Below are 24,075 nucleotides of genomic sequence, written 5' to 3'. Positions count from 1 at the left end.
CCTCAGCCACTCCTTTTTTCTCACTCTATTTGTTCTTTTTCCCCTTCCTGGGAGTATCTCCATATTCTATGACACTCTTCAGCCACTTTCACAAGAAAACAAGGCTTTTTAATTTTGTTGTCTGTCTGTTCTCTCCTTTCGTCTCCCTGATAGTTTGTGAAGCAGTTAGGCAGTTTCATACCTGTTTAATAGAAAGGCAAAAGTTCTTAAGTTCTCTGTGTTTTCTGAAAGTCAGTGCCCAACTAGACATGGTGACAGAAAATCAGCTAGTAGTATTAGTGTTTACTGCTGTCAGTTTACCAGTTTGTGTATGCACAGCTTTACACTACCCTAATTTCTGAAATACCTTGCTTCATGGTAAGGTGAAGGTTATAGCATGTGGAGGACATGGAATTTATAGCAGTGTTGTAGTTGTGAGTGCAGAAGTATGGTTTGGGTTCTTGTCATAGCATCATGTTAGTGCCAGACAAAGGACCTGGAGCTCATCTAGACTGGATATAAGAAAAAGAAGGCTTACAAGATGGAGTTTATATGAGTTTAAAAAATTATTATTTCTGCAGTCCACCAAACAGCCCCTATTGCTATACCTATAATTACACAGAGAACTCCAGAGATATCCTAAGCCATAGAGAAGAATGAATGATTTTGTTTATCTTGCAATTCTCATTCTATCATTAGCTGTATCTCAAGGTAGAATTCACTGCTTAGTCTGCAGAGGTCAAAGCAGAACTCTAAAAGGAATTTTAGCAGAATAATTTTCCATGAGATACAGTTTTCTCAAGATGTGAATCAAACCATGTCACAATTTGTCTCAGCTAAAATATATCTGTTTATATCAGCTTAAGGCACCTTAGAGAAACAATACAGAAAATATCATGAGATGATTAGAGGTGGTCTGGACTGTTCCTAATGATGAAGCTAATGGTTTTCAAAACTGATAAGATTTTTTGTCAACCAGTTCTTATGTGCTTCTAGTTGTTCAAAGAGCCCAGTTTGGCTCTTCAGACTTCTCCAGGCACTTTATCTTGAGATCTAATTCTTAAAGGGCACTTGAGCATTACCTGTGGGCATGTTTCTTCAATCTCTTTCTGACAAGATAAATTTCTATTTTAAAGAAATCTATTCTGAAAGACAACTGAGGTAATGGAGCTATTTCTGGAAAGAAGATAAACTTCATGTAAGTATGTTTAGCAGAGTGCCTGAGTAAAGTAAGGAAGATTATGGGAAGGGGAAAGTTTAGTGTAGAATGGGGTAGCTCTAAAATGTCAGGGCTATGACGAATCCTTTTCCCATATCTTTTCTTAAATTATTATTTTGGATTGTCTCATATCCAGAACTTTGTCTCACAGCCTGGAAGTTAAGACTTTCAAGTATGTTTTGGTATTTTTCTAAGAAATAAAAGCTCACATTCTAAACCTTACATTTCTACTAATTTTCTTGATTTTCAAAAGTTTGAGTTTTAGTTGACCTATGAATGCATGATTTTTTACTACCTGAGATTCCATTTGTGTTTTTGTTTTCTTCTTAATATTACTTCTGATTTTGATAGTTTCCTTGTCTTTAGCTATTTTGGCGCTGCCTTCACCCACTCTAACAAATAATCATGCATTCAGTTCTCTTTAACCTCCCTCACATCACCTGCTTATTTAGTGAAGCCCTTGGTTCAAACATTTCCTCTCTCCAGTCTTCCCACCTTTCCTTGATGCTTCTTCACTTTTTCTAGTCCCTTGGTAACAACTCTGAAAAACTCTTCAATTACATTTTATTCCTTGCTTTTTCTACTCAGTGAGTAATATTTTTAATATTCTCAGAAGAGTTCCTTTATTTCCCTATGTGGGAAATTGTTTTTCTAATTTATCCTCTATGTCAAATAACATTAAAATATTCAGTTAATTTAAGTGTTGCTATGATAATGAAGACCTATTGGATTTAAACCAGTGTCATGTACAGGGCAATTAGAACTCAGCTTTAAGCCCACTAAAGTGATTTCTATGTTAATGAGAATTTCAGGAGTTATAATAAGGGCATGCTGACACATGTCAAAGTCAGTGACATGTAGAGCATGGACATAACATGAAATGCTGTACTGAATGCCATTCTACTGTTCCGATTTAAGTCACAAAACTTTCCTCTTTGTTTTCCATAAGTTGCAAATTGGAAAAAAAACCACAATCCCTCCCCACCTCCCAAAAAAAGTTCGTATTTGCTGGTTTAGGCCAATACCAACTCCATAAAACACTTATTTAACTCTCTGTTACTGAGCAGTTTTGTTGTCACAAAACTGACAGCCAAATCATGCCCAAATTTAGGTTTTCACAAAATCAAAGTAAGTTTCACATGAACATATGAGAATTTTGTTTCTTCATAAAGAAAAGATGATCAGTAAACTATATTAAGGATTTTGAGGCCTGCACATTTACCCTTGCATTTCAATAATAATAAGAAAGAAAGCATTGGAATGCATCAAGGTTCTGGAAAAATAATTATTCTGGCAATGATTCATATGCATCTTGAAGAGATGCATATTTTTATACATGTAAATGTATCAAAATATTTTTAGTCACTTTCATATATATGTTCAAATGTGCATGTATAATCTTGTAAATAGTGTAAGTAATGAGATTGTAATTAGTGAATAGGAATTTTATTTTCATATCATTTCCACTGTGATGTCAAATGTAGTTATTCAGAAATCCACTGTTTGAATAGTTGCAATATCTTAATAAAAGGCTTTCAGATTTTTTTGCCACCATGATCATAAAAGTCCCTGGCTGTTCCTTATGTTGCAGCCTGACTTCCAGGAAATGGACTTTGTAGAAACCCTAATTTTACCTAGCAACATCAGTGTTCAGTGGACGCCTTTAAGGACCCTTGGTCTCACTGGAAGACTCTTGAAATCAGTTTCTTTGAGCATCAGGGCAAACAGCTGTTCTTTTCATAATAATAGAAATGGAAAGAATATTTATTTCAAATTGTTTGAGGTTTCTGGAAAACAATATTTTCAAAATTATTTTGAAAAAAAATTCCTAATTCTTAATTTGAAACAAATGTATTTCACTTGTGGAAGAGGAAGATCCTGCATTCTCTGGGTTTTTGTGGTTGGGAGCACTTGTTTACAAGAGGAAAGTAGGTTCGGCACATCTGTTTGTCTTCCTTTTCCTCTTTGTGTATCTTACCTCTCTGCAGTCCCAATCTGCCACAACTGCTGACCTACAGCTAGCAAGATCAATGCCACAATTATTTTAATCTATAGAAATCTACAAAAAGCTTACTAAGTGAATGTGTAGACTTTCCATTGGTTTTATAATTGCAAAACTATTTTTTTTCATAATAGGATTCCTATGCTCACTGAAAAAAAGGGTACAACAATGTGTGTTGGCAAGGCTATCATATATGAAAGTTAAATACTGGAAGTGTTAAAGTATTTCTTTACCACCGAATGTAAAAATGCCAATAAAGAGGAAATGAGTACCTGTTTTACATGTACGACCTCTAGGTGACAGCATATTTTTAATCTCCTGTTTTGAATACAAATTCCAAATTGGTAGAAGTTCATATCAGTTGTTTAACTAAGTAGCATGGGTTGGATATAATGCTTAAATAGACACAAAGCACATAAATTATTCACTTCTGCACAGGGGAATGTTCTATTTCCTTCTATTTTAAGAAATACTTTCCACTATTTAACAGAGCAAAATTAACATAGATAAATTATATGGCATGTGAGGAGGAGGGATATGCAAGAGGTGAATATAAAATATTGCTTAAAACCCAAAAAGAAACACTTGGGTTAATTTTTTTAATTGTTTTTCTCTAATACAATCTAGGTCAGCTTGTAAATGGAAAATACCAAATAAAGAAAAATGTTTCTGCATTTCTGATGAGAAATATTTTAATACCTTCAAAGGAACATATTCATGATATTTTAAAAGTTTCCTTTTTTGGAATAATTCTTTAATTATTTCAATTCAAATTCGTATTGCTTTGATCTTATGAAATTTATCTTTTTTCTCAAATTAACCAGTGATAATTAAAAAGAAAAAGCCCTTCTCTGCTGTGGATAGGATCATCTGTCTCCATCTCATATATCAAATTGACTGATTATATTATTTAAAAACCTCTTTTAAAAAGCCTCTTTGTCTTTCCTACAGTTTTGTAGTTTCTGTCTAATAATAGCAATAGTTACCTTCTCCTTCAGAGCATTTTGCTGATCGGGAAAGCAAAATTAATTATATGAATAGGATTCACTCATAGATGTAAATGCCACTGTGACAGGCCATCAGTAAATCTCAAAGGAAAGCAAATTCTCCATATGCTATTGTAATAATGAGCTTTTCCCTGGAGGGATGAGTATTACAATGTGAAGTGTTACAATAGGTTTATAGTAGAGATTAATGCTTTCAGAAATATGGCAAAGAAAAATATTATAAAGAAGCTGCATATCAAACCTAATTTATCTCAAAACATTGAGGAAATAATCTATGTGTATAGACTTTTGTATTTCTAGTAGCATGCTGCAGATTGTAGCTAAGTCACTTTTCAGATGCAGATCAAACAGAGAATAATAATAAAGTAAATTAGAACTGTAAAACAGATTTAGGCATTCATTTTTACAATTGATGGGTGGTGTTTTAAAATCTACCCTGATGATCATCAGTCATTCTTTCACATTTCTACCACATTATTTAATTTCAGGAGATTGAAAAAAGTCTATTTTCTGAAAAATAAATTTCTTGTCTGTGGTATGTGTAGAAGGCTGATATTACCAACTTATCAAGTGAAGGAATTAATTGCCCAAATATCTTAATTTTAGACAAATGGCAAGTCATTAATATTAATGTAGTTCATGAAAAACTATGATGAAACTAGACTAAACAACTCTGAACTATGGACTCACTGTCTTAGGTTTTTGAAAAAAAAAAGAAAAAAAAAGTTTATTCTTCAAAGAAAACCACAGTTTCTTGATGGATATTCCTAAATAGATTTTTACTGTCCACCCACTGAAAAATTTTGGTCAGGTCTGAGAGTGGTTTTGATGTTATGAATCCAGAAGTATTTGTGACTTTGTTAAGACCCATCAATTCAATGTAGCTAAGAGCACTTTTGTCTTTATGATTATTAAATGGCAGTGGAAGCCACTGAGAAATGTTAATATTCCTGGAAAATAGGTTATAAATTGCAAAAATATGCTGCTGAAAAATATGGAATGGAAGAATCCAATCATTTAACATTTATACCATTCAGTTTCCTTTTAAGTTCAAGGTAAAATCTCTTTAAGGCAGTGAAGTACTTTCAAAACCCTAATTTCTAAACTTTATAATTTATATGCTTTATAAAGTGTTTTGGAAGTTCTTTTTCTTCTGTTCTGTAGAGATCAGAAGTTCACAAACCACCTGAAAAACACTTGTGTATGTTGTTAAATAATTCATGATATTTAGATTCTTCCCAAGTACAAAGAACTGCAGAAGCTTCTAATAAATTCTCCCTACAGAGTGTGGGAAAAAAAAAAAAAGAAAAATAAGAAAGAAAATGGCCTAGTGCTAATAGAAATACATATCCTTCTGCTGCTCATATCTATATATATCCTATATATTTTTTTTGTATAGGTATCTACAAATAGTGTTTTCCTCTATCTGGACACCTGCTTTTAATAGTTTCATTTTACATCACTGAATAAATACTTTCCTTTTTATTTATTTCTTTCCTTCCTTTCCCTATTGAGTGTCAGTGACATGTAACAAACAGAAATGTTTCACAGACACCATCTCAGTGACTTGCTTTGCATGCAAATGTGTCATTTTGGTTTCAAAATTATAATCCAGCACTATTCTGTGTACTTAAAAAAATGCAGTAGTTGAAATACATTGAAATTCTCTTGTTCCATTGCTTGACAGATATTTCATCAGGCTTTTCTGCACCAAGTTCTTGGTCAAACTACTCTCTCCTTTATACATCTAATACCTCATTGTATTTTTGGATGGATATGACTTAACACTTATAGTTTGTTGAAGAGGGAAATACAGTATTTTCTTCAAGCTACACAGTCTAGACATTTTTATCATTAGCATATTTCATCTTTAAAAAGCCTTTGTTTAGGTAAAGTGGAACTATGTCCAGTCATTATATTACTGAGATATAAATAGACTAAATCTTTTTGTCTCCCTCCCTTACAGTGCTATGCAATAAGTCTACAACTCAACACAATCAGAATCTGAAATATTGTTTCCTAGTTCAATACAGTTTTCATCTACAGTTTTCATCTTTTGTATTCAGCATATGAGTATGACTTCTACAAAATCTTTGCATCAATACTTCCCTTTTAAGAGAAACCTCTGCAATATGATGAGGTAGCGCAGCTAAAAATGTATCATAGTTCTGCATCAAGGTTGATGGAGGATCTTGACTGTAGGGTAGAGAGAAGTGGAAAGATTGACAGTAGAACAAGAGTAGCTTTGAGTAAAGATATTAAGACCCAGTGATATGTGTCTTAATCCTATTAAAACAGGGTTGTATGAACGTAATATTTTGCAGAACAGAAAAAGGGTCTAAAACCTCGCAATAATAGTGACATAACATTTTGTTTTCATCTCTTCTTCATCTGTGATGCTTCTAAACATACCCAAAATATGAATAAACCTGTGAAGGCAAAGTTATTCTAACCACTTTTTCATCATTATTTAAAACTTTTAAAGTGTTTTGTTTTTTCTTTATTTAGTTGAACATTTGTAGCCAGTAACTTAAGCAGACTTTTCTGTCATTACAGAAATATTCACAGAGACATGGGGATTCTTAAGTACCTATATTTCAGTATTAGTATGAGTAAATTAGGTGCTAATGCCAGAAAGCATCACTAGGCAGATAAATTTATATCAGTATATTCTTAAATGCTGCTTTAAATAGGAATAGATTTAAATGCATATCTAAGTTTTTCTTTCTCTGTGTCATAAAAGGTAATGAGAGAATCACACATAATCTGTTTTTACTTCTTTGCCTTTGAAAGTATGTAATATCTACATGTATGACAGGTTTTGAACCTGAGAGGTTTTTGGTGTTTCAATTCAGTGCATTTTTTCTCAGTAATTCTTTATGTCTTTCAGACTTGAATCTCCTACTAGATCTTTGGTGATGGAAGCACCCAGGGGAGTGCAAGTCAGTGCAGCTGCAGGAGACTTAAAGGCTACCTGTAGGAAAGAACTGCATTTACAGTCCACAGAAGGGGAGGTAAGTTCAGCCAGCAGAGAAATGTTCTACAGTTCTGCCCAGCGAAACACAAACAATGTGAGGAACATTTACTGAGCAACAGGGTAAACATCACAAGAAGTGTACTGCATTTGCCTTCATTAAAGTAATTTAGGTTTATCTTGCTCAATTATTAATGCCTACTTCCTTTCTACAAATATTTGAATCACTAAGTTTCATTCACACTGAAAAAAGGTTATTTAAATTAATATAGAACAGAATTATTTTTAATCTAAGATTCAAAGAAAAAGCTACCCAGATCTTCCATGGAGCAGAACCAGCTAAGTGACAGTGGTAAAAAATTAATGTGGATGAATCTGACAAAATAAGAGAGAGAATTTTGGATTAATTTGGATTAATGTGTCATTAAACCTTGATTAAGAGGTTTAACAAATTTGCTCTACCCGTGATTTATCTCCTTAAACTGTTACTATCTCTGTAAGAGAGACAGAGTACTTCAATGGTATGCTCACTGTCCTGTTTCATTACTCTCTTGTTTCAGTGGTCAGTGATCAATGATTGATATAAAAAGATTTTGGTATAGATTCTTCATGTGTAAACCTGACTGAATTCATGAAAATGATTTAAAATTGGATCACTGATGGGTGGCAATCCATGTATTGCAGAAATACATGAAAGTTCTTTTATCTTCAGACCTTAATATGATGTAATATTTAAAAAACAAAACAAAACAAAACTTGTGGAAGGTTATTAAAGGCTCACAGATTTCTATTAGGCACTTTGGAGAAATAGTCAGATTTTCAAATTGTTCTCAGAGAGACTTGCCAGGTTACAGCATTTTTGGAAAACCAGTTGTTTAATGTAAATATCTAATTGGGAATGGAGTTCTTTGGAAATTTTTTGCCTTTTATGTTTGCTTTTTGTATTTTCTACCAAATGTTTCCAGATACTTTACCAACTATCCAAATAAGCAAAACCAAAAACCAGCATTCACATCTGTGACAGTCCCCTGCAATGCATACTCTGGACAACAACACAGACAGGAACATTTTGGCCAATATACTGAACCAAAAGCCTACTTTGATAACATATTTCTATTGATGCAAGTATTTGTCCTGTATAATTAAAACACTATGTTTTCCTAATTCAGAGCCTCAAATACTTATATACCACATGCTGCACCTTATTTCTGAGTTTCTTCAAAAGCCAACTCAACAGCTCTTTCCCCTTCTTTCATCTTTACTTACCCCCTCTGTTACTATTTGTGAACATTGCTGAGATAGAAACAAGGCAATCTAATCCTCTTTTAATAGTAAATATTGTCCTCCCTCACCCTTTTCCTTTCTGTGGGTATTGCAAGGTCTACAGTTTTCTTGTCTCATGAATTCCTATCTGGCCAAATCTAGTATGTTCTCTACATTTATTAACATAAATAATTAAATAATAAAATTAACATACATTTTAAAACTAGAATGTATTTCTTTGTTCTCCATCTTATTGCCAGAGGGAAAAAGTAATACTTGAATGGAAATTAAAATTAAACTGCACCTTATTGGAAAGGTAGTTTTGAAAATAACGTCACATGACCTCAGTTGGACTTTGAGGATGGGAACCCAAGAAAAGGTATAATGACTATATTAAGTGTTATTCAGAACTGAAATTCAATTCTGTATTAAATATTTTGCAGGAGAAAAATGGCAGTTCAAAGCAGACTTTGCTGAACTTCATATTAAAAATCATTATTTTCTCTATGTGCTAAGACTTTGCACATCTGTGATTTCCCACATAGATGAAAGATTTATAATTATTAGAAAACAAACTACCAACCTTTCCCCACTTTTTCCCAAAGAGCTGTTCTGTAAACATACATCTGACAAAGTTCAAAGTCTTGAATACTTGCAATTTCAGTAAGATCTGAATGTAGCCTAAATCCACAGAGAAATTCTATCCTGAGGTCTGACCAATGCCTTTATCTCTGTTTTATCTCTTACACTGGAGAGGGTTAGAGGAAAATGCAGAAACACTTTGGAAGGCATATGATAGGATCCATAGCATCAGCTGTTGTCCTAAGTTACCATGGACACATTAGGGAATTGCTGGACTAATTACAACCTGGTGTGAGGAACCAGGGTAAATATCTGATGGATTAAATGTCTACACAATGAAATATTGATTGTTTTCCTTGCTTACAGCCCACCAGATAAACCACAGGTTAGTAGACTGTATGAAAAAAAACCTACAAAGGGTTTATCATCACTCATTTTTAAGGAAACAAATTCTGAAACAACACAATACCTATGTTAAAAGTAATCTTCATTTTAGCCTAAAAAATGTGTGCTTTATCAGTCATGTTTCTTCCACAAATAAAATAATGTTGTCTTTCTGAATTGGATCTGTGAACCAGTTTTGTGATTACATTTTTGCACTAGAAAAAATGCAAATTTTTCTGTATTATTATCATTCTGGTTAATTTAAATTTATGTTTTTTAATGTTTGTAAGCTTTTTCAAAAACTCACTAAAGAGATGTGAATTAATATTTTCTTACTATAGCAGAGTTATTGCCCTATTATGCCAGAAAATAGCTATATGGCATCTGGAATCAACCAGTTATAGCCATGTGACAGAACATTATTTACTGTCTATGAAACATAGATTTTCCTGTTATTTAGGAATATCTTCAGAATATTTTTAAGAACATAAATGTGTTTATGAAATACTTTTTCTCTAGCTTTATTTCTCATGCAATATAATCTCTAGCCTCCCACATCACAAACTGAATGCCTCTACAAGCATTCTGAATTCTGCTGTTTGATACATTTTCTTTTTGTTTACTGCAGTATTATAATAATCCTTTTAGCCCTATTACGCATTATAATGCGTGATCCCAGACTGAATACTGGAGGCTGTAATTTAGATTCAGATTTTGCTGCCCTTTATAAAGCTCTTGAGCTGCACCCTTGCGAGTCAAGACATCAGCAGAATCCTTTGATTCAATTATAGCTTGGCATTTAATTGTGAACTATGTATTATTCTATAAATAAACTGTAACCAATGGTTTAAAGCAGCAATCATTTACAAGGAACATGAAATGTGAAGCTCCAGGCTCTAGCTGGTTCTACTGGTTCACATAAGAAGAAAAAGAACCCTTCTTGTCTGGAAATTCAGCACAATGACTGCTAGCTGACTACTGCTTCTTTCACGTGAAATCGTAATGCAAAAGTACAGGGCAATTTTGAATTCTGTAGATACTAGAGTTTACTAGACATAAAAAATGTTAGAATTGAACCTGGAACATACTATTGTAAAAAGATAACAAGATGAAAGGATTATTTGATGTTGTCCACTCGTTGGCCTAATAATTGTAATGGTTTTGACCGTACAGAATCACAGAATTGGTCAGGGTGGAAGGTACCACAGTGGTCATCTGGTCCAACCTTCCTGCTCAAGCAGGGTCATCCTAGGGCATATTGCACAGGATTGTGTCCAGATGATTCTTGAATATCTCCAGTGAAGGGGACCCCACAATCTCTCTGGTCAATCTGTTCCAGTGCTTGGTCACCTGCACAGTAAAGTTCTTCCTCATATTCAGGTGGTACTCCCTGTGCATCAGTTTCTGCCCGTTGCCTCTTGTCCTATTGCTTGGTACCACCAAGAAGAGCCTGTCCATTTTCTCAGCACTGTCCCTTCAGATACTTATAGGCATTGATGGTGTCCGCTATCAGTTGTCTCTTCTCAAGGCTGAAGAGGCCCTATTCCCTCAGCCTTTCCTCATAAGAGAGATGCTCCCATCCCTTAATCATCTTTGTTGCCCTCCTCTGGACCTGCTCCAGGAGCTCCATGTCTCTCTTGCTCTGAGAAGCCCAGAACTGGACACAACACTCTGGATGTAGCCTCACCAGGGCTGAGTAGAGGGGTAGGATCATCTCCCTCGACTTGCAGGCAATGTCCTTCCTACTGCACCTCACGATACCCTTGGCCTTCTTGTCCACAAGGGCATACTGCTCACTCATGAACAGGTGGTTGTCCACCAGGACCCCTCAGTCCTTCTCCTCAGAGCTGCTTTCCAGCAGTTCAACCCCCAGCCTGTACTGGTGCATGGGGTTATCCTCACCCAGGTGCAGGACCCTGCATTTGCCTGTGTTGAATTTCAGAGGGTTCTTCTCTGCCCATCTCTCCAACCTGTTGAGGTCCTTCTGGAGGGCTGCGCAGCACTCTGGGGTATTGGCTGCATCAATCTCTGAATCAGAAGGCTGCTAACTGTTTTCAGCTCTTAGGAATCTTGAGCAGCTGCTATGTGCCTTTGCAATGAGCTTCTATGTAGCTATGTAGCTAGGCTCTGCAGTTTCATTGCATCCCATTGACTAACTAAGACAAAGTAATTAAAATGAGAAAGATGTACAGAGGCTTCTCATTTTTACAAATGTATTCATATTAATCACCCTATCTATGACCTTTCTCCAATTTACCTCTTTATGCCCTTGTATTTCCCTGTCAAATTACACTCCATAGCATCATTTGTGGGCTATATTTTGTTGTTTCTGGCATAATGAGGCTGATCCCTCATTAGGGTAAGGCTTATAGCTGTCACATTAAAAATGAGCAATATTCTTTAACAGACAAAGTTTACTCAAAATCAGTGTGGCAGACAAGAGGCCAGGTTTATATTTACCATTTTAGCACAGCACAGTTAATGAAGCACATACAGAGGATTATTTTGTCAAGTCTAACAAATGCATATCATACTAATATTTGATCTATAATCCTATACAGTTCTAAGTCCAGGAGATGTATTTAACACAGAGATTAATAGTTAAAGTTTATTAATACTTAATCAAACTGGAGTAATCTTCACTTGTAAACTCAACTAACAACACCATTTTAAAGCTTTACTTTTGGTGGCATTTTTGTGGATGGTTTTTTTGTTATGAAACAGAAAATAAAAAAAAAAACCAAAAAAAAACAAAAAAACCCAGGATTTTCTTAAATTAGTTAAATACACTGAAATGGAATTTCTTTACCTGGAATTCTCCAGGCCACTTGCCATAACTGTGCAGTAATGGCTGATCAAGGACAACGACATTTCAGAGATAAATTCAATTCAACCAAGTTATGTTTGTCTGAGATCAAATGTTTGCAAAAAAAAATAAATTAAATGTTCATATGCATGAATTGAGTTTGATAAACAATAAGCAAAGGCAAGCTCTACAGCTCAAAGATTGATTGTTTATTTACCAAAAATTGTTTAACACATCCTGCACTGTGTTTTCAAAGCCTTTTTTATGGTACTGAGCAGTTGACTTGACACTGTTGTCTGGGAAGAAAGAGATTAGTAGAAATGAATTTTTCTGCACTTTTTTTTAATTATAGGTTTCAAAAATTCTATAAAGATGTTTTGACAGATATTTAAAATTAAAATGCCATGTTGTTTTTAAACAAAACCTTTCATTTTCAACTTAAAACAGTTATTCACATGTCAGTTAATTTATAGTAAAAAACGGTTCTCTGTAGCAGTTTACAATCAAAATAGAGTGTTCCCAAACTACAAAAACAAAGCATTTTAACTGAAAACATCCATCTTTAAACCATTTTCATTGTTCATGGCCAAATTTTCAAGACTCCCACCATAAGAAATTTTATTAGAAAGGTAAAAAGAAGAGACAATGAATAATTTATTATATAAGTAAAATGGGTTTTTTATTAGTATCACATTTTAATCTAGTGCTGATTTGAATGGTAATTAATAAGTCTCTGTACTCAGTAGATTAAGCAAAAATATTCCAAGTACATTTTCTTTTCTATGTTTTGTACCTAAATCACAAAGTCACATCTGTTCCAGATTGAACGAATTTGCAAAGACAGAAAGAATAAATAGATCAGAAAGTTTTTGCATAGGAACACATATAAATTGTACTGGGGTTATAACTCAGAACTTAAAATATATGCTTTTATGTATTTAATGTGAATTTACAAAAGTGTGTACTGAAAATGAAACATGATCCTCATAAATACCTCTTAGGTACTGAAGGGTCAAAACAAAATTCTTTCATTCAAGCAGGAACTAATGTACAGTGTTATTTTGAACATATATATATATGTTAGTTTTCAAATCTGTTTCAGCTCTCAGTAGTTGTAGTTGTAACATGCAGGTGGTAATGGGAGCAATGATGCCAGGATGACTCTCTCCAGGTGCAGGTATAATCTTAAGAATGGCCACCACACCAGACCATCCTTAGGCTTAAAGGTCTCATTTGTCATTGGTCAGTTGATCAGAGTACTGTAGAGAATACATTTTCAATGCACAGGTTGTACTAAATCTTTTGGTCTTTGATTATTTAGTATATTAAGTTTCATCTCAGTCATCACATTAATTTCACTGTTTATTGTTCCTTGAAACTATTAATCATTATGACCAATATGGTTCCAGATATTGTGCCAGCATATGTTTAGATTTTCCAGTATATATGCTATCAAGTTATTTTAATTTTCTATTATGACTTGTTTTTCCTTTTTCTCAGAACTATCATTCAGATTTAAGGAAAGCTAGTGTAGGTGAGCTGATTTAAAATAAATGTCAAAATCACAGATAAGTGTTAGAACAAATGGTCCATGTCAACTAAAGTACTGCAATTTATCCTATAGTTCATCTTCATATTGAAACATATCGGCATATGAAAATTATAAAGTTGAGTCTAGTGACCTAATCTATATAATCCTCTTTGTGGGACGCTTCTGACAGCCCATGCAGAAGAGCAAAAAGACTAGGAAAAAACCTTGCATTGTTTTAATTCAGATTAATTGAATTTCTAAGGAAATCCAAAAGATTTATTTAGTGAGAAGTCATTACACTGTCCTCTCATACTGGTTGATGGACACCCACCTTTCAGATTTCCTTCTTTTCTTTCACATTTCCTCCAGTATACTGCCATTTCTTATATGCATTAGCCCTGAAATATGCCTCTGCAGCCCTGTAGAATTACCTGTTTAATCAAACAGTACATGAATACAGAAAATTTTTCAATGCCTATAAATCCCAGCTTTTTCATTTAGATTTATCAACTTAACCTATCATCTGCTCTCTTGAGATGATTTAGGCAAAGACCTATTGGAGATCTTTTACCCCTGGCAGGTTTGTATCTCTGTACGGCTTGTAAGAATATTTGATTTTTTACCTCATGCCTGTATCTTAGCCACTGATAGTTAGCTCCTTCAGTTTAGTTCTTTGGTTTGTAAATAATCTGTATTTCTGACTTACCTTCCTCTCCCTCTCACTGTTCAGATTAACAGTACAGTCTGATGAGCAAGTGACTTGCAGATCTTCATTAACAAAAAGTGCATATAGAAAGAGTACAGTTCCTATCCTATGTCTTACAGGCTAATTCAGTTTGCTGCTTTAATCAGTCAGAAATCAGGTCTACTTTTAAATATTGTAGGGCTAATGTATTTTTCTCCGTACTAAGATGCATGGGACAAAGCAGTGATCTGGGATTTCTAAACCTTAAGTATTTAGTGGGGATGATGCTGCTCAGTGCTCTGCTCTCTATGAAATAACATTACTCGGAGTAGCTGCTGCCTTTTCAGTTTTGTAATTTCTCAATATCCCACAATGCTTCAAGAATGGAACTCCTTATGTATTGGGCTACTATGATGATATATTTGGATCCCTGGTTAACTAATAAATAGCAATGTTGCATCTCTAAATTTAGTCTTTTATTTATAACCTTGACAGCACAGGTACAGGGTAGATTTTAATAATGGCTTTAAACCATCTTTATTAATCCTCTTCATCTCAGGCTTCACCAGGGTGTAGCTATAGGAGTCTGATTAAATTGGACTCACTGCATCCAATATCACCCTCACAAGAAGCCAGTTTAATTTTTCTCAGACACCATACCCTAGTATCCACATTACTCACCAGATGTTCTGGGATGCATGCTGGGACAGGACTCACTAGCTGCCACTCAGGATTATGACACTAGATAAACCTGTATTGTTCTACTCACTGTGTTTGTAAGCTTGTAAGCACCAGTGGAAAAGGAGGTGCAGCTATGCTTATAAAGATCATTTCATTTAATGAGCAAAATAGCTGAGCTACATTGTATGGTAATGCACATCAGAGCAAGGTGCTCTGGAATAAAGTCTTGAAGCAGTACACTACAGAACTGCAATGACGGGTTGCAGAAGCGTAGCTGTCCTCATGTAAACAAACGCAAAACATATTGAGCTCATAAAAATAATAACATTCAAGAGATTTTAATCTAGATCTTTGGCACATAGGTCCTCTGATTTTTTTGAGTTAATTTTTGTTTGAACCAAAACATGTCTTTTAGAACCCATTTAATTTTGTTTTACAGATTTCTTATGATTCTTCCCCATCACCACTGAAGCTAAGCTGTTAAAATGGCCAGTCACACACTGCCAAAAGTACAGAGAGCTCATCTTGTATTGTTGTTGGATTTTCTTACATGTATGTCTTCTACATTGAAGTGGATCTTTTATATATAATATTCTAATGTCTCCAGCTTCCATTTTTTTTAATAAAAGCATAGAAATAGTCTTTTTCTTACCTTTTTTGATATTGCAGTTATATCAAGGTGTACTGGTTTTGGCTGGGATGGAGATTATTTTTTCACGGTGGCTAGTACAGGGCTGTGTTTTGAATTTATGCTGAACACAGTGTTGATAATATAGAGATGATTTTGTAATTGCTAGGCAGTGCTTTTCATACTGCCACACTGGCAAGGAGGCTGGGGGTGCATGGGAAGCTGGGAGGAGACACAGCTGGGACAGGTGACCCAAACTGACCAAAGGGATATTCCATGGAATCATGCTCAGTATATAAAGTGGGGGGAAGAAGGAAGAAGCATAGGGGGACATTTGAAGTGATGGTGTTTGTCTTCCCAAGTCACTGTTAGACATGATGGGGCCCTGCTTTCCTGGGAATGGCTGAACACCTGCCTGCCCTTGGGAAGCAGTGAATGAATTCCTTGTTTTGCTTTGCTTGCATATGTGGCTTTTGCTTTCCCCATGAAACTGTCTTTGTCTCAACCCATGAGATTTCCAGCTTTTACCCTTCTGATTCTCTTCTCAATCCTACTGGTGGAAGAGTAAGCACTTGGCTGTGTGGTACATGATTGTTGGCTGGGGTTAAGCCATGACACAGGGTTTGCTGAAAATCAGTATCAAAAGTCCAAAATGCTACTCATATTTATTTTTTTTTTAATTTGAGATCTAGTTTTTAAAAGTTATCAAGAACTGTAGATTAAAAGTATCTGACATTACTGGCTCCTGTTTGATATCCTATTGAGTTACTGTTGAAATTGAAAGTATTTTATCACAGTCATGCTCTGACATCAATTTTTGATCTTTCTCCAAGTACAGAACTATGCTGAGCACTATTCAATATAAAAGATATACTTACATAGAGGTTGCACTGTTGAATGCTTCTGGATTTTTATGCAATGCTATTGATAACTCTACTGTTACTACTTTAATAATGGACCTGTTGCCATCCCCTTCATTCTTGATATGAGAAGTGAAAGAGTACTTTTTATTACTTATCACTCCACTCTTATTATTACTATGTCCTTTGTTTCATTGCTACCTTTTACAAATTCCTAGCTTCTAGTTTGCTATTAAATTTTTGTCCTTATTCTGTTTACCATAGTTATTTTCACATTTACTCCTAGCTGAGCTGAATGTTTTTACATGTGCAATCTTTTTTTTTTTTAAGTTGTAATTCTAGTAGAACACTATTAAATTGTTCCCAACACCATCCACATTTCTTGAATTGAAACTATTTCTGCAGGGGTTATGAATCCTAATTATCTCAGGTCTATAATACTGGACTTTTCAAGCAGCACTGTGTGTATGCATGTCTAAATACATCATTTCTTTGTTATATAAATTACAGAGCAAAGTTAATAATTTACTGCGTTTTGTGATCAATTCCTCTATCAATCACAATGTGAATTAAAGTAGGCATTGTGCCATGCAGATGTCATCTTTGCCTCTGAGATTCTCCCTTCCTGTCCCTTTTAGTGAAAATTTCCTCCCATGACAATATATTACTTCAGGAGCTGGAGAACTCGCTATGATGGAGGGTATATTGTTTGGATCTAATATCAGACTGTATTACCTTCAATGATCGCAATGATCCCAATGCTTCTGCTGTGGAGGGAAACATGACTATGTGTCAAACCCTGTACAGGATTTTATCCAGCCACTTTGGCTTTTTCCTAGCCTTCTATTCTTCACTTCTCTACAGCAGGGGCTCAGTAATGCTTCTGCACTGCATTGCTGCCATATACTACCGATTTTATAATAAAATAATACTTGTCTCCTGTAGAAAAAAAAAGCAATATATGCCATATCTCTCCAGATTATTGACATGTACTGCCAACATTGTCGTATAATGTTGGTATAATGTGTCAAGTTGGCTTTGTTGATTTTCAATACCCTATAAAAACCACTATTAAGTATTTAAAGAACTCACCTTTTCCTAAGCTTCAAACTTTACCTGCAGAGCTTAAAGCCATTTTAATTTGTTACCTGTTTTCTAGAAGTCCCTAGTCTGCTCCTGAGATAATGACTGATCTTACTTTGACTCTTATTTACTCTTTCCATAAATAAAACACAAATTCTGAGTAGCTGGACACTCATCGGTTTGTGGCAGTGGAAGACATGGGGTTTTCTGAAAATGTAAGTGTAAATATTGCAGAACTCAATAGAGATTCATGAATGCTACTGACATCTATAGTTTCATACTGACTCATGTAATTTCTAATGGAAGATTAAAAAAAAACACAATATTTTTTAATCATATTCAATGTTCAGAAACAAATGGGAATAGTTTGATGACCTTCCTAATAAGACTTTAACCTGAAATCTTTTCTCCTCTTAATTTAGGTCAAAGAAGCTCTTTATTTTGCGTATGACTCTGGAACCTTATTTAATTATTATCTGGATGTAGCTATTGTTAAGCCCCTAAAATTTAGCACAGTTCAGCACATATTTCAGCTGCTTACGCTGGGGAATGTGTTTTAATATCGCTTCACACTTATTAAAATACAAATTATTCCAGAGCAAGGATATGCTGCTGCGACAATGAATAAATTTTAATCATAAAGTGTACAAGTGAAAATTTAACCTATTCAAGAATATTGTCAAAATGTTTTTGTATGATAATGTTTGTACCTGAATAAACATGCTGGGTGAAGTAATTACATGTACTGTAATAATGACTACTAATGGGAAACAACTACACACAGATGAAAAACAGTAAATGGTGACAGCTTTTTTATTTCTAAAAAGAATAACTTCTAATATATCTTTCTGATACTTCTAATAAAATATTTCTAAAATTTTAAATATATTTCTAAAAAATCATGACTCCTTCAAAACACTTTTTAAAAATATATCTCAATACTGAAAGAAATTTACTTACCTTTTTTTTCTCCTTCTTCTAGATATTTTTAAATGCAGATACAATCCGCCTGGGAAATCTACCAGTGGGGTCCTTTTCCTCCTCCTCCTCCTCCTCCTCTTCCTTCTCCTCCTCCTCCTCACCCAGCTCTTCAGCTCCTCGCCAGACTATCTATGAGCTCTGCGTCTGTCCCAATGGTAAACTTTACCTGTCCCCAGCAGGAGCAGGCTCCACATGTCAATCCAGTAGCAACATCTGCTTGTGGAGCTAGAATGACTCCATTTTATCCTCACACCAGAATAGCCTTTTGTTACTATCCTTCTGCTTCACAGTTCTGCTCGGTTTCCCTTGTGACAAGTTCAACGCTTCAAAAGGCCTGCAGAGCAACTTCTTCCAGTGTAAGCAGGAATACAGCGCTGCCTTCTCTTGTGGTGTGTGGTGCCACTCAACATAGAGATGGGAGTGACATGTTCAGAAATAAATGTATTCTTCATCAGGAAACCTAGAACATAAAATCACCTTTTTTTCCAAAAGGGACAATAACACAGGTGCCTTTGCTACTTGAAGTGAAGCACATAGTTTTAGATTTTTGCAGGACCTGGATATGAACTGCACATAAATATATATATATATAGTACATAAATTTGCCCAGAATCTGATGTTGAGATGAATTGGTTCCCTCTGTATGATAAATAACTTTACTGTCTAAAAGCACAATTTTCCATTCATCTTTTTGGATGTAAACTTTTATCCCTGAATTTTAAAATTTTGAAGCATTGTGTGATGCTTGCTTTATTACACAAATTCAGTAAATGATTTTTAATACAAAAAGAGACAGAATCCCTCCCTGAGTTTGGTTTCTTTAAATATGTGTTGTTACTCTTTGTCTACCAAGTCTAGGGTTTTATACACTAGGTAAATTTTGGAAGTGCTCAGCAATATTACCTTTCAAAGTTAAAAAACCGTATGTTCTTGTTTGTCAGATCTGAATGACCTTATATAATATTTTCATGGCTACTGCATGTGAAGTGATTGCTTTAAGTAAAACATACAATTTCTGGAAAAGAAGAACAGGGTAAAGAAGGAAATTCTGATATGTTTGTTGATCAGTGTATTGCTCTTCACAAGGTACTTGTAGTTGGCAAATATAAAAACCAAGAGAGAAATCTTCAAAGGTTCATCTTATCCATTTTCTGGCTATGTCTAAGTGCTGCCATTTGAACACAGTAAAAATATTGGTACTAATGTAACATGGGATACTGAGAAGCAGTGCACTAACAACTTGCATGACATTCACATTTATTATTCTCTTTTGTTTATCATCTGCTGCTAAGGTTTCAAAGTAATAGTAATATATATAAAACCACATATTAAACAATATTCAGTATTAAAAAGTATGTTGATATTACACTGACTATCAGGTCTGTGTTTAAAATATGCAGCCACATTTGCACTCAAAGCTCACTACTGACTTTCTTTTTTGACAAACCTCATGACAGATTTCTTTGTTGTGTCAATGTTCTTACTTGTTTGGCTTGATTGGTAATTGAAATATTATGAAAAATGCTTTGGTATACTGCTGGTAAATTTGTTCACAACATTGATTAACAAGAGTATCTTGAAACTTGCAGAACCCAGGAATGTAAAACAGTATAAAAATGCTTCCTATTGTGGAAGATGACTTGATTACATGAGGTAAGTGAGCTTTTTAATTCTATGCTTTAAATTGCATCACCTAGCTTGTAGTTTTAGAGGCTTGAATGTAAGATCATAAATGAAATGACAGCTTTTGCAAAGTAATTTTAAAGTCAAGGCAGACAGTGCAAGGTGGGTATTTGTACGCAATTTTTTTTCTTAGAGAAAAAAATGAAAATGAGCAAACTAATACTATGATTGCCTTTGCATTTTATTACCACATAATTAGGTTGATTTTGTTTTCACTTCAGATGAAATTCACTCCTATGCAGAAGACCAGCACAGGACATGTCAATGGCTTGACTGGTGCTTGCCTTATCTTTGGCCCTCTTCAGAGGTGTGAATTTCACCCCATAGCAAGAATTCTGTATTTGCAGTTTTTACCAGCTAAATCAGATTTCAAATTGATTATTTTACCACTTCAAAAGAATACCATTAACACCTGATTTTTTTTTTTTTTTGAGAATTTTATTCTTGGAAAGAAAATATATTAGAAAATATTGCAAGAAAATGTATTAGAACATGAGGATTTTTAGTGAGAAAGACAAAAAGAGATACAGATGGCAAAGAAGATGACAGTAAAAGATTAGAAAGTGTAGCCATACAATACACACTTAAACTGTAGGGATATAGATGTCTTTTTCTTATGTACACAAGTAATAGAATGGTAGTGTGAGAGTCATGGTTAAATAGTATTTCAGGAGGAAAAGTATATAGATATGTATGAGGGCACATATGTAGTCATTATCTGTGCACACCTACATACACCTATTGCTGAAAAGATGAACAAACATATTATAGTGACTAATCTATTTGATGAATTAAAATATGGCTTCTTACAATATAAATAGCCTAAGGTTTCTTTTTTCCCCCTTAAATAAACCCGTGGAATGGCTTGCAGATATTTTGTCATGAATTCTCTACCGAAAAATTCTTGTTTATTTGCTTTTTACCTTATGTGATTACTTACCTGTTGTACGTATAAAAAAGGTTTCTACTCACTGGATGGAAAGACCCAACCCCTACAAATTTTACACAACTTGGGTGGAATGGGAAGGTCCAAAAAAATCTTTTGTTACTAGCTTATTTTAACAACAAGACTGGAATAATTTGCCACTTGGTATGAAGAAAACTCAGAGCAGATATGTGGATGGTGCATTGGACTCCACAAAATCAAGTAGGTCCACATAGCTCTTCACTGTCAGGATATTCTTTATTGGAATCCCTTCAGTCTGAAGTAGAGAGTATTTAAGAGCTTCACCAACCGATTAGGTAGCATAACAAGTTCTCATAATGTCTCAGTATTGTAGTGAATTTCATAATATCAATGTTTTACTTTAAATTCATCAAAAACTGTAAGAAGGAAAAAAATCAGTTTTTATTTTAAAAAGTATTTCTAGCCCACATGATTTCAGGGATTATTGCAAAAGTGATTTAATGGACTTACAGAACTAAAAATTTAGAATACCATCCTTATGGTTGCAATGAAATATATGAAAGGACCTTATTGGCTACATGAATTTAATATATATCATAGATTAACCTCCTGTAAAAAATCTGTGCCATGATATTATAGGATACTGTCTCTTTCTTGTTTAAAAAAAAAAAAAAGAGAAAAATAAAAGCATCAGCCAACCTCTCTGAGCACTGTTATGGTTTTGTATAGCAGTTCATTCATCGTTTAAGTGTTAAGACCAAAGACTGACACTTCTATTATATCTAATACTATGACACTGCTGTTTCTACTAATTCTGTTGGAATGAAGAGATGAGAAGTTGTAATTACAACATGAAATTGTAACATAGTTTAGATTTGTGCAGCATTTTGAGCTGTAGACTGTCAATTTTTTCCAGAGTTTAAATTTTTTGTCAGTGTGTTGCAATTACCTTACTGTTCATGCATAGGGGTATCTTTTGGTAAAAACAAAGGAGTATGTATTCCAAAACTTGCCAAGACATTCTTTCAGTTGAAGTTATACTGGTTTGCTTACAAAACAGTGGCTTGACTGGATAACAGAACTCACTTTAACTCATTTTGAATGCAGGAGGCTATTAAGTCTGGATTGAAGATACAGCCATAAATGTCTAGAAGGATTTAATGAAGGATGTTTAAGATATTTGGTTGCTAACAAAATGTATTTTTTAGGTTTTTTTTGTTTTACTTTGTTTTTAGATTCTAAATAATTGCTAAATAAAAAACAAATTAAAAACCCACAAATGAGACTGGAATTGTTATCAGCTGATTTACTGTAATGTACATGAAAGTTGGATTAAAGTTTGAGTGTCATATTGTTTCTATCAGTACTCAGTAAAGGTCTGCTAACCATTTTTGTTTTGTAACCTTCATGTTAATGATTTTCTTGTGTATATAAATATATATAAAAAGATGGAAACTATTTTCTTACACATACTATGCAATATGTTTGTAGAACTGCAATATTACCAAAATTACAAAAGCTGTGCTTTTGTACTCTCTTGCTTTATGTAAAACAGATCTTTTTTTTATTCAATGGACTGTCAATCTTAGAATTGTGGATAATGTTATTCAAAAGCAGTACACTAAAATTTTAAGATTTTTTATTTTCTTTTCCTTGGATTTTTTTGTTTTATGAAAATAATAACAAGGTTTTGGAAGTTGGAAATTGCTTTTTCTTGGAAAGCTAGAACTTTTACAGCATGTAATTAATGCTGTCAGTTTAAAATGTCTCCTGTACTTCTTTTGTTTAGTCTTAGCGTTTTCATCTGGTGCTATTATATAACCATAAATAAATGTAATACATTAAATAGAAAACTTATAAGAACTAATTTCAAGAAAATCAAGCAGGAAACCTTCTAAGGGTGAGAGGAAGATTTGGAGTAGCCAGTGAGAAACTTTTAAGTTTTCTCTATATTTTTATTTGATAGATTTTATTTTTGGTAGTTTGTGTTTCCTTGCTTCTGTCTACATTAGCAGCATGGTAATAGCTTTAATTTGTTTTTCAATAGCTTTGTCCTCACACACAGAGTATAGTAGAGTTTTATTTCAAAATTTTTTTGAAAACAACAGACCCTGCATTTAAATGCAGTACTTATATTAAGAAAATCCAATTTAAAAAAAGTATAGGCTTTATTTCTACATCAGCATTAGTAAAGTCCTCAAGCACAAGTCCTATGAGGAGAGACTGAGGGAGCTGGGGCTGTTCAGCCTGGAGAAGAGGAGGCTCAGGGGAGACCTCATCACTCTACAACTACAAGGAGGTTGTAGCCAGGTGGAGGTTGGTCTCTTTTCCCAGGCGACTATCAGCAAACAAGAGGGCATGGTCTCAAGTTGTGCCAGAGGAGGTTTAGGTTAGATATTAGAAAGAATTTCTTTCCAGAGAGGGTGATCAGACATTGGAATGGGCTGCCCAGGGAAGTAGTGGATTCTCCGTCCCTGGAGATTTCTAAAAAGAGACTGGATGTGGCACTGAGTGCCATGGTCTAGTAACTGCAGCAATGCTGGATCAAGGGTTGGACTTGATGATCTTAGAGGTCCCTTCCAACCCAGCTGATTCTATGATTCTGTGATTCTATGGAAGTCAAAATTATGGTGCTGCATCTCATCTACCATGAAAGCATATTACACTGTTCAAGTTCCTTTGTAGCTTGCCAGAATAAGGTCACACTGTATGTTTATGTTTAAACTACGGCAGTTTACAAGCCACTTGACAACTACACAGTCATGTAAGAGGTATTGCAGTGATGTCACTAATGCAAACAAACCCCCTCTTTTTAAAATG

General features: G+C 34.4%; 1 protein-coding gene across 2 annotated transcripts in view; it reads left to right on the top strand.

Annotated features, from left to right (window-relative positions):
* SGCZ (sarcoglycan zeta) overlaps window positions 1-19,085 on the top strand; it is a 182,450-nt gene extending 163,365 nt beyond the window's left edge. For both annotated transcript variants that reach the window (XM_018079712.1, XM_018079777.1), the window contains exons 6-7: window positions 7,098-7,221; window positions 18,667-19,085. In XM_018079712.1, coding sequence (XP_017935201.1) covers window positions 7,098-7,221; window positions 18,667-18,894 — 352 coding nt within the window. In that variant the 3' untranslated portion in view covers window positions 18,895-19,085. The remainder of the gene's footprint in view (window positions 1-7,097; window positions 7,222-18,666) is intronic.
* The last annotated feature ends 4,990 nt before the right edge of the window (window positions 19,086-24,075 follow it).

The sequence above is a fragment of the Manacus vitellinus genome, unplaced genomic scaffold (assembly GCF_001715985.3).
Source record: "Manacus vitellinus isolate BGI_N305 unplaced genomic scaffold, ASM171598v3 scaffold_0_pilon, whole genome shotgun sequence".
Lineage (NCBI taxonomy): Eukaryota > Metazoa > Chordata > Aves > Passeriformes > Pipridae > Manacus > Manacus vitellinus.
This window is presented reverse-complemented; position numbering and strand designations above follow the sequence as displayed.